Below are 12,498 nucleotides of genomic sequence, written 5' to 3' on the forward strand. Positions count from 1 at the left end.
GGGGAGGGGGACGACACCAGCCTCTCCTGTGACAAGCTGTAGGACAAGATGCCAATGTTAGAGGGGCAGAGTGCTAGCAAGGACCCTCAGCCAGTGGCCCTGAGATATGTTGAGATCCTGAGGTAATAGAAGCCAACAGGGAAACACCAGTGAAATGCTTCAAAGGGAATTAAGGGGTATTCCTCTAAGAAAGTGACATGGCCAACAACCCAGCTGAAGTGCTTCTATACCAATGCACACACAGCATGGGCAACAGACAGGAAGGGATGGAAGGTGCTGTGCTCCTGGAAAGCTATGACTTAGTGGCCATTACTGAAACTTGGTGGGACAGATCCCATGACTGGAGTGCAGCGATCAATGGCTACAGGCTGTTCAGAAAGGACTGGCAAGGAAGAAAGGGTGGAGGGGTTGCCCTCTATATCAATAAATGGATAGAGTCTGAAAGCTTGTGGGTAAGAAACAGAGACCTACTGGGCACAGAGAAGACATTTTCATACAACTACCTGTTATAACTGTTACAACAGCTCAGGGCTCTTCATTTCAAATGTGAAGACAAGACAGTTTCTTCCCATATGCACTATTTTACACTGAGCTTCCCTAAATCCCCCCTGCCATTTTTTGCCCATACATTCAGTATCCTAAGACTACTTGTAGTGCTCAGCCTGCCATTACCTATATTTCCCTAAATAACATTGTACCATGAGCAGCCTCCAAAATTGCCAATTTCAGTTCCTTGAAAAATATGTTGCACAGATCAGGTTCCAGAACACACCATTGTGGGACTCTATTAGTGATCTCTTTTTACTGTGAAAATGGACTATTGACTCCTACTGTCTTATTTTCTGTCTTTCATCCAGTTGTTTACCTCTGCAATTATTTATATCTTGGCAGTGTAACTTTTAAGAACTTTTGATGAATGACCTCTCCAAATACCTTCCAAAAATCCATGGTCAGGATTCTAGGGTCTTTCTCTCTTAGCAACAAGCTTGGTGACTCATAAACATTTCAGTAAGATTGTAATGCAGTTCTTCCCTTTACAAAAGCCATTTTGACGCATCCTTATTACAGCATCTTTATGCATATGCTCACTGATTCTAATCTGTCTTACAGTTTCCATTAACTTGCCTGTTACAGACATCAGGTCTGTACTTTTCTAGATTTCTTATGGCATCCTTTTTAAAAAATGATGTTATAACTGACACATTCCTCTCTCTTGCTACCAAAGCAGTTTTATACTAGAGATTGAAGAGGACAGTTGGTAGTTCACCCTTTAATTATTTTAGGATTCCTCGTTATATACCATCTGGTCCTTGTGATTTGTTACTATTAATTTTGCCTATATGTTTCATAACCTGTATGTTCCGTACTGACTCTTTCAAGACAGAACAACTGGTGAGTGTCTGTATAAACAAGAAGAGAATCTCATCCAGGTCTGCAGTAGTGAACACAGATGTAAGGAATTAATTTAGATTTTCTGTTACTTTCTCTGTATGTTCCTTTTTATTTTCCTGGTGCTGCAGACTGTCTGGCAGGTTTCCAGAGTCTGAAGTGTTTGAAAAGTAATTTATTATTAGATTTTCTGCCTTATGCAAGTTGTTCTTGAAACCCTATTGGCCTATCTCATGGTGTGGTTTATTTTTCATCTGTCATAAGTTTGGATTCTTTTCAATTTTAGGCCTAAATTTAGCTCTTGGAAGGATCCTTCTGAAAAGCAGTCCCCAGCAACAGGCTCCCATGTCCCTGCTGCTTAACCACGGCAGGTTCCTTTTCTTCCTTATATGCATTTGCCCGAAGCATCCATGTATTCTTAAAGTCTCCATGTAACCCTCAAAGACATAATTATTTTAGCTGTTCCTCCATTTTTAACAAGCTTCTTCACTTTTAGGTTGTTTCCTTTTTTTTTTTTTCATTTTAACAAATGAAAGCACATATTGATAGATTTTTTTTTTTTTTTTTTTTTGCTCATCTATACAGGCTTTATGTAAGGAAGGACAAAAGAGTCAGAACATCACTGTGTGCTGCAACAGACTGTGCCCACAGCACCTTATAACTCTTCCCTTGCCTTCTGGAGGGATACATCATACTGTATTAAACTACTGCTCCTGGCTACAGGGATTGTAACTCCAATGGCATTTGGAAACACCTAGGAGCAGCTTATGTAAAAATCAAGAACTCTGGGAAATCCTTGGCACAAAAGGAGTATGCGTGTATACAGGAGACTCATGCTGAACATCTGGAATCACAGTTGATTTGCTATAGTCCATTTCATCTTCCTCACTAGAATCTCAGCATCATGGCAACCTTGTGCTTTTCATGTCAAGACATCTCCTGACCCGCACTGACCTGGGCTGACTCGTCCTTAAAAATGACTGCACCATGATGCCAGCTCAGGAATGAATATGTTTCCGTTAGTGCATTTATCTCCCTTGGCATGTTGGCACTGGCAGTTATGGGTAGGTATTCCCTGCCTTCTGCTCCCTTATCTCGCCTCCCCTTGCCCTTGAAGGCAAGGCTGTTTATCAACATCCCTGCTGTATATGGGAGAGATCTATGACTGTAAGGGTCCTGAGGTCCCTTCCACCACCCTGGGGGTTTGTCTGGATGGGCTCAGCGCCAACTTTTGTAAGTAGCTGACAGGCCTGGAGAAAGTTCAGTGGGTTCCTGTCCCTCATTTTTTTTCCACGCTGCTTTGAAATTCATGCTCTCATCTTTAGTGTCTGCCTGACCTACATCACAGGTATGCTTGTGCCTAGCCAATCCTTACCCACTTCTGGCCTGAGCTGCCCTTTCACTACTGGCTTGCTTGGCTGCCTGGCCTGTTGCCCCAAATGTTGGCAAACCTGCTCTGCTTTTCTTACGCAGGTGTCATGGAATTTGCTGAGTCTGACTTCTCATCTCTACTTATGGAGCAGCCTGTCCCTGCTGCTTCCTGACAGACATACTGGTCAGATGGAAAAAAGCAGCCACTGAGGAAAGAAATGAATGAAAAATGGCAAAAGGATGTGGATATAAATATTGAGCATGACAAAGTAGAAACAAAAAATATGTTTTAAGGGAAGGTCTATGATATAGTGGGGAGATTGTTGCCCCCATCCCTACACTGAAAAGAAGAAGTTATAAAAAAAAAGATAAAAAAATGTTTTGGCCAAACTAAAGAAGATAATAAAATCATATGCCTGTACAGAAACACTGGCCAACTCAGTTAAGCTATCAGGTGGCATTGGCCCAATGCAAATTTAAGATGAAAAAGGAAAAAAAAAAAAATGGAGAACTGTTCAGATAAAAAAGGAAAATGGGGAATGAATGAAAAGCCATATAGACCTAACTATTGGCACTGGTGCAGCAGCACATAGAGGTGCAAATTTCTATAGTGCTTTCCATACCACAACAGTTTTTTTGGTGGCAGCAAAAAAGAGAGTGGATACTAAAGTGGTTGTGCTGTGGTATTCATGTAAGGCAGTGCTGGAAATTTGTAGTAGTTCTATGTGAATGAATACAGCTCTACAGTAGTGACCAAGAAGTCTATGGGAAGCAGTGGACTATAGCAAGTTTTCTTGACAGCAGCAGGAAAACCATGCATCACCTCTGGAAGGATCCCACTGTCACATACCTTTCTTTGCAACCTCAGATGATAACAATGTTTAAATGCAACAAAGAACTTCAAACCCACTCAAAATCCATGGCTAAACATGTAGCAATTTCTTAAGGATGTTGCCATAGTGGTTTGCAAGCTTCCTTTGCAGCTGTAGCAGAAGTCTGGGGTGCATTTCAACAGCTTATGTTTCTGCAATAAGCCTACTGGTTCTTTAAGGGTTTTGGAGCCCACTAGGAGGAGAACTATGCAGCAAATGAAACTTTGATCTGAGAATTTTACCATGAGGGTGTGGAGGGCAGAATGGAGAGACTGTGTGCAGCAGTGCTCCTTAGGTGGCATTCAGAGCTGCAGTTGCTATGGAACTGTGAACTTACTCTGCAGTGTCTGAAAAGATCAGCAGCTCTGTAAAGACTCTGGAGCCACACTGCAGCAGTAAAAGTGTAGAACTGTTCTGTAGATGTACCGTAACCATGGCACTGCAAACCTCTGCAGGGAGGTGTGAATCATACAGTGCTTAAAACACTGGTGCCCAAACCTGCAGTGTGACAAAGTGTGCAGCTCTATGGAGTGTTTATAGCTGTAGCATGATAAGGTTTGTCTGCAGCACCAGCTGTACTACAGGAATCCTTTTGTGGGCTTTGAGCTTAAATTCCAGCACTCATTTGGGATGACAACTGTGTGGATCTGCCACCTCCCTTGAGCAGTGCATGCAGAATGCAATAGATAGCCTGATGACACATCTCCACTTTCTACTCCGTGCCTAGAGAAAGCACCTCTTTTAAACACCTAGACAGAGCCATGAGCCTGCTCTTGGCTCACTTTGCCAGGCTCTGAAAATGATGCTATGGTTCGATTCTATGAAACGCAGCCAGTGCAGTGGGCCCGTTTCAGGGGCAGGCTGCAGCAGGCAAGCCTATTGCTAAGCAAACGGCCAATTTACTGCCAGCGCTGACATTTCTGCCTCGCCCTGAGATTTCCTTTCCACCGTCTTCGCGGCGCCAGACAAGGACCCTGGCCTCCTGCTCACTCCGGCGTCGCGAGAGGAAGCACCGCCCGCCCGCGGCTCCCGCTGCGCACTGGGCCGCCCGCCCACGCTCCCGCCCGCCCCAGCCCCGGCCCCGCCCCTCGTGCCCGCCCACGCTCCCCGCTCGCGCTCGGAGCTCCAGCGCGGCTGCGCGCTCAGGGCCGCCCTCCGCCGGAGGGAGTGGGTACGGGCTGTGCGCGTGCGCAGCGGCCAGGAAGCCGGACCGCGGCGCGTGGGGTCGGCGTTGGCATGGCGGAGGCGCGGCCCGGCGCAGGTAGGTGCGGCTGCTGTCCTCGGGGCGGCTATGAGGACCGGGCAGGTGGGGTGAGCTGTGCGTGGAGGGGAGGAGCAGTCACCTCTGCGCAGCGTGGTTGTCGGGCAGAGGGCCGCGGCCGGGCGCTGGCGTGTGGAGGGACGCGGGCTGCGGCACCACCTGTTGCCGCCGCCCCGCCCGCCTCAACTTCGCGGCTCGTGCGGTGCTCAAAATGGCTGGGCTTGCCTTTGCCGCAGGGCGCAGTAGGGAAACTGCCTGAGGAGGATCGTACGAGCTTCTAGATGTTACAAACGAACAGGAACGCCAGAAAAAAATACAGAGGCGGTTGGTTTCTGGAAAACTTACTGCCGTCTACCCACCCGTGCCCGTGAAACACGATGCCGCCTGCACAGGACAGTCTGACCAGTCCCAGCCCTACGGGCTGCTGTAAAATTGCGGCGTCTCCTGGGGTCTCGCACGGGTCTAGGAGCAGAGGTCTGGGGTTTGCAGGAGGTGACTGCCTAGAGCAGGTGCCACCTGCCCAGAGTGAGCTAGGCAGGGGCTCACGGGTGGAGACCAGCTTAGACACCCGACCTGGAGTGGGACTGAGTGACAAGAGAGAAAGAAAAGATTTTTTTATTATTTATTTGTTTATTTTTCCCTGCTGGCTTTTATGATGCAGACTCAGATTAACTTCCATTTTACTGGGTATGGCTGCTGAGGAGGCGGGGGACTAGCCTTTCAAGATCCATATTCCAGCCTCACATTTAATGATGTATCATGGGCACTTAACAATAGAAGAACGCTTATGTAATTGTATCTTGGGCATGTAACTAGAAATAACGTTGTTACTCAGAGTCATTAATGATATTTAGTGTTTTCATCATGTTGCTTTATTTTCTTGCAGTCTGGGTAGACTTCTTAGGTAATTAATGTCACTTTGGGGTCACTTGATGAGGTAACCCATTTCATTGTTTATAGAGTCGTCAGATTTCCACCAGGAAGAATCCTGGACTTTTATGGCTGAGGTGAATAAGATAATATGAATCTCCACTTTTGCAGCACCCTGATGTTAATTTAGATTAAGGATCAAAAGGGGTCCACAGCTGCCTGGAACATGGTTCAGAGGGCAGAGACTGATAGTTTCAGTAAAGAGAAGCTGGTGCAGGCAAATGTCTGCTTGTCTGTTTATCCTCCATGCTATCAGGCTGCAAGTCACCTCTGGTCCTGAAACCTTTAGTACAGGATATATGTATTGGAGTAGAAGGTCTTAAGTAGGTATACTGAGCTAAAATTATCTTTAGTGAAAAGCAATAGATTAGTCTGGAGGGTATGCCTTTTCTACATTTGCTTTATAATACTTAAGCTAACACAAATATTTACACATGCTGTTTCTGGAGTTCATTCCTTGTTCTGGTAATATGTACTACATTATCAAGAATCATAGGTAAATTTCAAATTGTGCTTGTGTGGTGTTAGGAAAGGAACTGGCTTTTGCCCTGCAAATTCATGGACAGAGCGAATGTAGGAATTTTGAGAACTTAAATATGAAAGATATTTCTCCTCTCAGAGTAGACCACAGGAAGCAGTTGAGGTCAAAGAATGACACTTTTGGGTCATGGCAGATGTGCAGCTGATCCACGATATTTTGCCAATAGTGAACAAGTATAAGAGACAAAGGCAAAGAAGACAAGAAGCAAGGCAACTGTAGAATGATTATTCATGTAGATATACCTTTCTAATTTCCAGCCCTCTTTACTTAGAAAGGACAGATCGTATTTGTATTTAATAGGCATGAATGGATTTTTTCCCATAAGTTCCCATAATTGCTGTTGAATGTAGTTTTGGGGGTTTTTGCCTTCACAATGATAGCTGGGTCATTATACATGGTACAGTGCATCATTAAACTGGAGGTACCAGGGAGCTGGTGTAAAGCATTGAGTAGCACACTGTAATGGTGAAAAGTAAAGTGAAATCTTACAATACATTTATTCTTCAGATGTGAAATTCATTCTGTAGTAAATACTTCTCTTGGGATGGTCAAACTACTTATGGTGAAGTTGTATTTCTTTCCCATCTTGAAGTGGGCTAGCTAAAACTTCTTTTTATTTTCTAAATTTCGAAGCACTGATTTTGAACAATAGTATAAAAAGACAAAACATAGCACCATGCACCAATATACACAGGGGACTAACTAGTGGGAAAGCAGGTCTGCAGACAGGAACCTTGGGATCCTTGACCATAAGTCAGCAATGAACCCTCTCTGTGAGGAAGGCCAACAGTACCCTAGACATTAGGAGGAGTGTTGCCAGTTTGTCAAAGGAGGTGCCTCTTCCCTCTGCTCAGCACTGGTGAGGCCACCCGTGGAGCACTGTGTCCAGTTCTGGGCTCTCCTGTACTGGGAAGACGTGGACATACTAGAGAGAGTCCAGCAAAGTGCCGTGAAGATGATTAAAGTATTGGAGCATCCCTCATATGAGGAGAGGCTGAGAGAGCTGGAACTGTTCGGTCTGGAGAAGTCTTAGAGTGATCTTAGTGCTGTGTACAAATACCTGATGGGAGGACGCAAAGAATACAGAGCCAGATTCTTCTCAGTGGTATTAGGTGAAAGGACAAGAGGCAACAGGTACAAATTAAAACACATGAAATTCCATCTGAACATGAGAAAAAGCCTTTTTACTGTGAGGATGGTCATACACTGGAACAGGTTTCTCAGAGAGGTCATGACCTTTCTGTCCTTGGAGTTATTGAAAACCTGACTGGACACAGTCGAGGCAACTTGCTCTAGATGACTCTTTGAGCAGGGTATTTGGACTGGGTGATCTCAAGAGGTCCCTTTCAACCTCAGACATTCTGTGATTTTATGGTAATGATGGTTTTGCATAATAATCTTTCTCTAATAATTTCTGGCAAGAGTTGTGGGAAGGGAGCATATAGTTTTTTATATGAGCTACTACAGTTGGAAGAAACAGTAAGTTTTGAGCAGGCGGATTGTTTTTTGTGAAAATGGGTTGCACTGCTAGAGTCTTAAAGCCTGAAACAGTGTAATTCCTGTTTAGGAAGAAATCCAACCTTTTGTAAATATGTGTTGTCTCTGGAAATGATAGGATGCTGTAGTTGAATACATAAAATGATCAGAGAAGACAGGAAAGATCAAGCTTGGTGTTCTGTGAGAAAGAGGTTTGAAGCTCCCAATGGTATGGGGAAACCCTGAGATTGCTTGCTTTTTTTTTTTTTTTTTTTTTTTTTTTGTGGTGGTACAGTGTATACAGTGTAATATAGGTACCATAAGACCTGCGGGGAGTGTCTTCCCTGTAACTTGTGTTTTGTGTTCAGCTGACCCAGACATTTATTGTCTATATATATGCAGTGCTGATACAAATAGATTGTGTACTCATTCAATACTGTCATTTGTCTTAAGGTGAAATAATAGGTTATTTTAATTGCTTTAAAACTGAAGACATCTGTCCTGAAATTACCTTTCTCTTCTACTGGGAACCAGGTGATAAACAGTATATGTAATCATAGAATATCCTGAATTGTAAGTGACTCACAAGAGTCACTGAGTCCAAATCCTGACTCCACACAGGGCAACCTAAAAGTTAAACCAGTTATCTAAGAGCATTATCTGAACACTTCTTGAACACTGGAAGGCTTGTGGCCATTACCACGTCCCTAAGAAGCTTTTTCCAGTGTATGACCCCCATCTCAATAAAGAAATGTTTCCTCATGTCAAGGCCGAACCTCCCCTGCCAGACACAGCTTTGAGCCGTTGCCACACATCTTGGCACTAGGTGCCAGGGAGAAGAGCTCAGCACCTCCTCCTCGACTTCCACTCCTCAGGAAGCTGTAGACAGCAATGAGGTCATCTCTCAGTCTCCTTCTTCAAGCTGAACAAAACTAATATCCTCAGCTGCTCCTTTTAGGTCGTGTCCTCTAGTCCTTTCATCATTTTTGTTGCCCTACTTTGGACACATTATAATATTTCTGTATCATTCTTGTATTGTGGAGCCCAAAACTGAGCACAGTACTCAAGGTGACACTGTTTTTGATTGAATTTATGGGTATCTCGATAAGAAGTGGTCAATTAAAAGATAAGTGCTTGAAAGACTGGTACTAACCAGTGTTGTTTAGTTCCAGTTTTGTATTGATCTGAAGCTTTAGAAGGAAAATAGGAGTTTTTCCTATCTAGGAGATAGAACTGAATTCATCTAAGAATAAGTACTACCTCCAACACCTGAGGGGTGACCCTGTGGACTCTTGTACCCAGTACATTTTTTTTCTGTCTGGACTTCTTCAATACGTGTTTTATTCTTTCTTGTATTTATTCTTAATTATCAACTTCTTACAGTCTCTGCCTAATTAAAGTACATTGTTTAATGGCTCTTCAAACTCTAATTGAGTTTAGCTTGCTGAAACTGTGCTAAGAAATGTCACTTGGGCATGATGTCTTTAATTGGCACCTTCAAATGTCATTATTGATGTCTTCATTAGAAAAGTACCCAAGTTATTAAGTTTGGCTGTACTGGTCCACAAAGTAGTCTGTTTTTGAAGAAGAGCTTGTACTTATTAAAATGAGATATGTATGTACTAATTTGCTTTATATTTTTAAAAATGTCCTCACCAAATTATTTTTTTCTGAAGGATGGCTTACACAGACTATTGAGGTTTGCCAGGCCATTCTGGCTCTGTACACAGTTAGTGCTGAGATGGTATAATGTGCAATTTTATGGCAGAACAGGCATGAAACCATATGAGTTTCATATGCTTGGTGTTAATTTGCATTCAAGCTCTTAGGCATATTAAAATCTGCAATGTAGAGGTTGTTTCTAAAGGTACTGTGATTTTCTTTGTCTATTCTATGGAAATACAGGCTGGAATCTAACTCTGGAGTTTCTCATTTTCTTGGGATTTTTGTGTATGTACATGTAAACAAGTCAAAGGAAATATGAGTCAGTGCTAGCTACTGATTATTGCACTTGTATATGTATTTTGCTGTTTCTAGTCTTGACAGACAAAAATCAGTTTTAGTAGAATTTACCACGTGTTTGGATTTTTTTTTTTGTAATGTAAAAGCTGTCAGTAAGAATAGGAATCATATTCATGGGTGATATAAAAAATTCTAATGAATTATTCATATTTTGGAGGTGCTTTTAAATATCTGAATCCTGTTTTCCCATCTGTTTCTTCAAACTTGATAGATTATTTGGAAAATGCTTTCAAAAATATTACTTCCACAGCTACATTTCAAGGCCTGATTATGCTTCTTGGAGACCATGCTCAAAAGTCAATTTGACTGTATTTTGGAAAACCAGCATTTTAAAACAATTTCCAGCACATATCTTATGTCAGTATAAGATAGTATGTTTTACTGATGTTCAAAACATACTTATTCATGCTTACTGCATTTATTTGAAAGCCCTCTGTGGCAACTTGTTTATAATTCATGGACACATTTTACATCTCGCATCTCATAACTGAAGAAACAATGTGGTCCTTAGAAGTAGAATATACATTTTAGAGGGAAGCTGTGTGATTTTTTTGAAAAACATTTTTATTAAACATTAAGAAGCTATTTGGTTTACCTTGTTATATCCATCCATCAGACTTTAAATTTATGGTATTCAAAAGAAATCTTAAGCCAACTAATAAAATGGGTTGTTTCAAATAAGATTTGTATGTAATAATAGGATTGCATCCTGTCTTGAAATCAAAATGTGAAACACTAGTTTAAGTAATTGATACTGAATGACTGCTGTTTACTTTAAAATGTAAAACTACTGTGGTTTATGTTTGTAGTCCTATTTATTAGTGATAGAAAAGAAACTGGCAAAACGTTAGAAAAACTGAAAATAAGTGTAGCTGTGGAAAGTAAAAAGGACAACTTTTTATTTTGAGTTCTTTGCACAGGAAACATATGTTAAGATGAGAAAAAATACAATGTTACCAGTGATGCTGCTTGCAGTCCAAATACTTTTGTATGTATTAGCCTAATATTTTGTATCTACAAGGGTCTACAGTAATGATAGAGTAGAATAGTTCAGCTTGAAGGTACTTAAATGATCATTGAGTCTAACTGCCTGACCACTTTAGGGTTGAGGAAAAGTTAAAGTGTATTTTTAAGGGTGTGGTCCAAATGCCTCTTAGACACTGACAGGCTTGGGGCATCAAGGAAGCCTGTTCCAGGGCTTGATCATCCTCTTAGTGAAGAAATGTTTCCTCCTGTCAAGTCTGAACCTCCCCTGATGGACAGACACAGCTTTGAGCCATTGCCACACGTCCTGGCACTGGGTACCTGGAAGAAGAGCTCAGCACCTCCCCCTCGACTTCCACTCACCTTGAATTAAGATGGTTTTTGCAGTTAAGAACATCCTTAAATATAATTTTAAATGCCTAGCTTTTAGTAAGCTTAAAGCTTCACTTCCACAAAGCTGTATGTTATATTTTTTTCTTTGGTCACTAAATCCCTCATAATAGTGATGGCCATTCCTAGGAGTTTACAAAGACCCTCTTTCAATTGAAAGTAAATGAATTTCACTAAAAAAAAAAAAAAGTTAATGCTTTGAAGTGTTCTGGTTTGTTCTTGTTATAGTTTAGCCCAAACCTCTCCCCGCCACAGCCAGCAACTAAAACCATGTGCTGCTCACTCACCCCTCTCCAGCATCTGGTGGGATGAGGAAGGAGAATCAGGAAACAAAAGGCAAAACTTGTGGGTTAGGATAAGAACAGTTAAATGGAGCAAGAAAAAAAGGAAACAAAACAAATAAACAATAAAAACAACAATGAATGTACAAAGTGATGGATACATGGTGCAATCTCTCACCACATGTCATTTCTGATGCTACAGCTTGCCTCCTCCAGAGCAGCAATTGTAGATTCCTGACAGCAGCCTGCACCAAAACCTCCTCCCCACGTCCCAGACAGTAGCTCATGCCCGAAACACAGCAGCACTGAACCATGCGGTCCAGAGAGAACTGAGAGTCTTCTGGATTGCCCTGTTCCGCAGCAGCAAGGGAGAACAATTGCTGCCTTGGCCAGCCCACCTTTTATAACTGAGCATGATCTTATGTGGTATCAAATACCCCTTTGGCTAGTTTTGGGACAGCTGTCCTGGCTGTCTCGTCCCCCCAGCTAGCTGTGGAAATTAACCTATCTTGGCTGACTCAGCACACTTCTTCTCTTCAAAATGTTAATTTCCACAATCTTAATTAAAAAGTTAAAATAATAGGCAGTTGAGAGATCCAGGTAGCATTAGGCTTTTGGAGAGTCTTATGCTCATAGCCCAAGTGCTTTATTGTTTCTTTGAATTTTTCTAAACCAGGAATAAACTGCATCTGCCCTCGGTAACCTACCTGACTTATAAAGTGGGTACTACCTCAGTGAGAATTTAGAATTCTTTTCTCTTTATCACACTGCTCTGTAAGACTTAACCAATATGCCAAAACCCATTAAACTCTCCCTGGTATTCACCTGATATTTCGTCTTGCAGGCAGGCCCTGTTGGCATGATATGATATGAAATTCAACAACATAGAATTTCTTATGTGCACCTCTTTCTTTTATCTAGACACACAGAAATGACAGGAGACCTCTTGAGTAGAAGAATGGTTCATGTCGATGGCCTCAT

At 42.2% G+C, this 12,498-nt stretch overlaps 1 protein-coding gene across 10 annotated transcripts in view; it reads left to right on the forward strand.

Moving 5' to 3' along the window:
* The first annotated feature begins 4,834 nt into the window (after nt 1-4,834).
* The window catches only part of NFX1 (nuclear transcription factor, X-box binding 1), a 63,750-nt gene continuing 56,086 nt past the window's right edge, over nt 4,835-12,498 (forward strand). For all 10 annotated transcript variants that reach the window (XR_013921777.1, XR_013921778.1, XR_013921779.1 and 7 more), the window contains exon 1: nt 4,835-4,893. Coding sequence is in view for 6 of the 10 variants with exons in the window: in XM_080338934.1 (XP_080195060.1) it covers nt 4,869-4,893 (25 nt within the window). In the remaining 4 variants the exon portion in view is untranslated. The remainder of the gene's footprint in view (nt 4,894-12,498) is intronic.

Source organism: Nesoenas mayeri, assembly GCF_963082525.1.
Source record: "Nesoenas mayeri genome assembly, chromosome: 2".
Lineage (NCBI taxonomy): Eukaryota > Metazoa > Chordata > Aves > Columbiformes > Columbidae > Nesoenas > Nesoenas mayeri.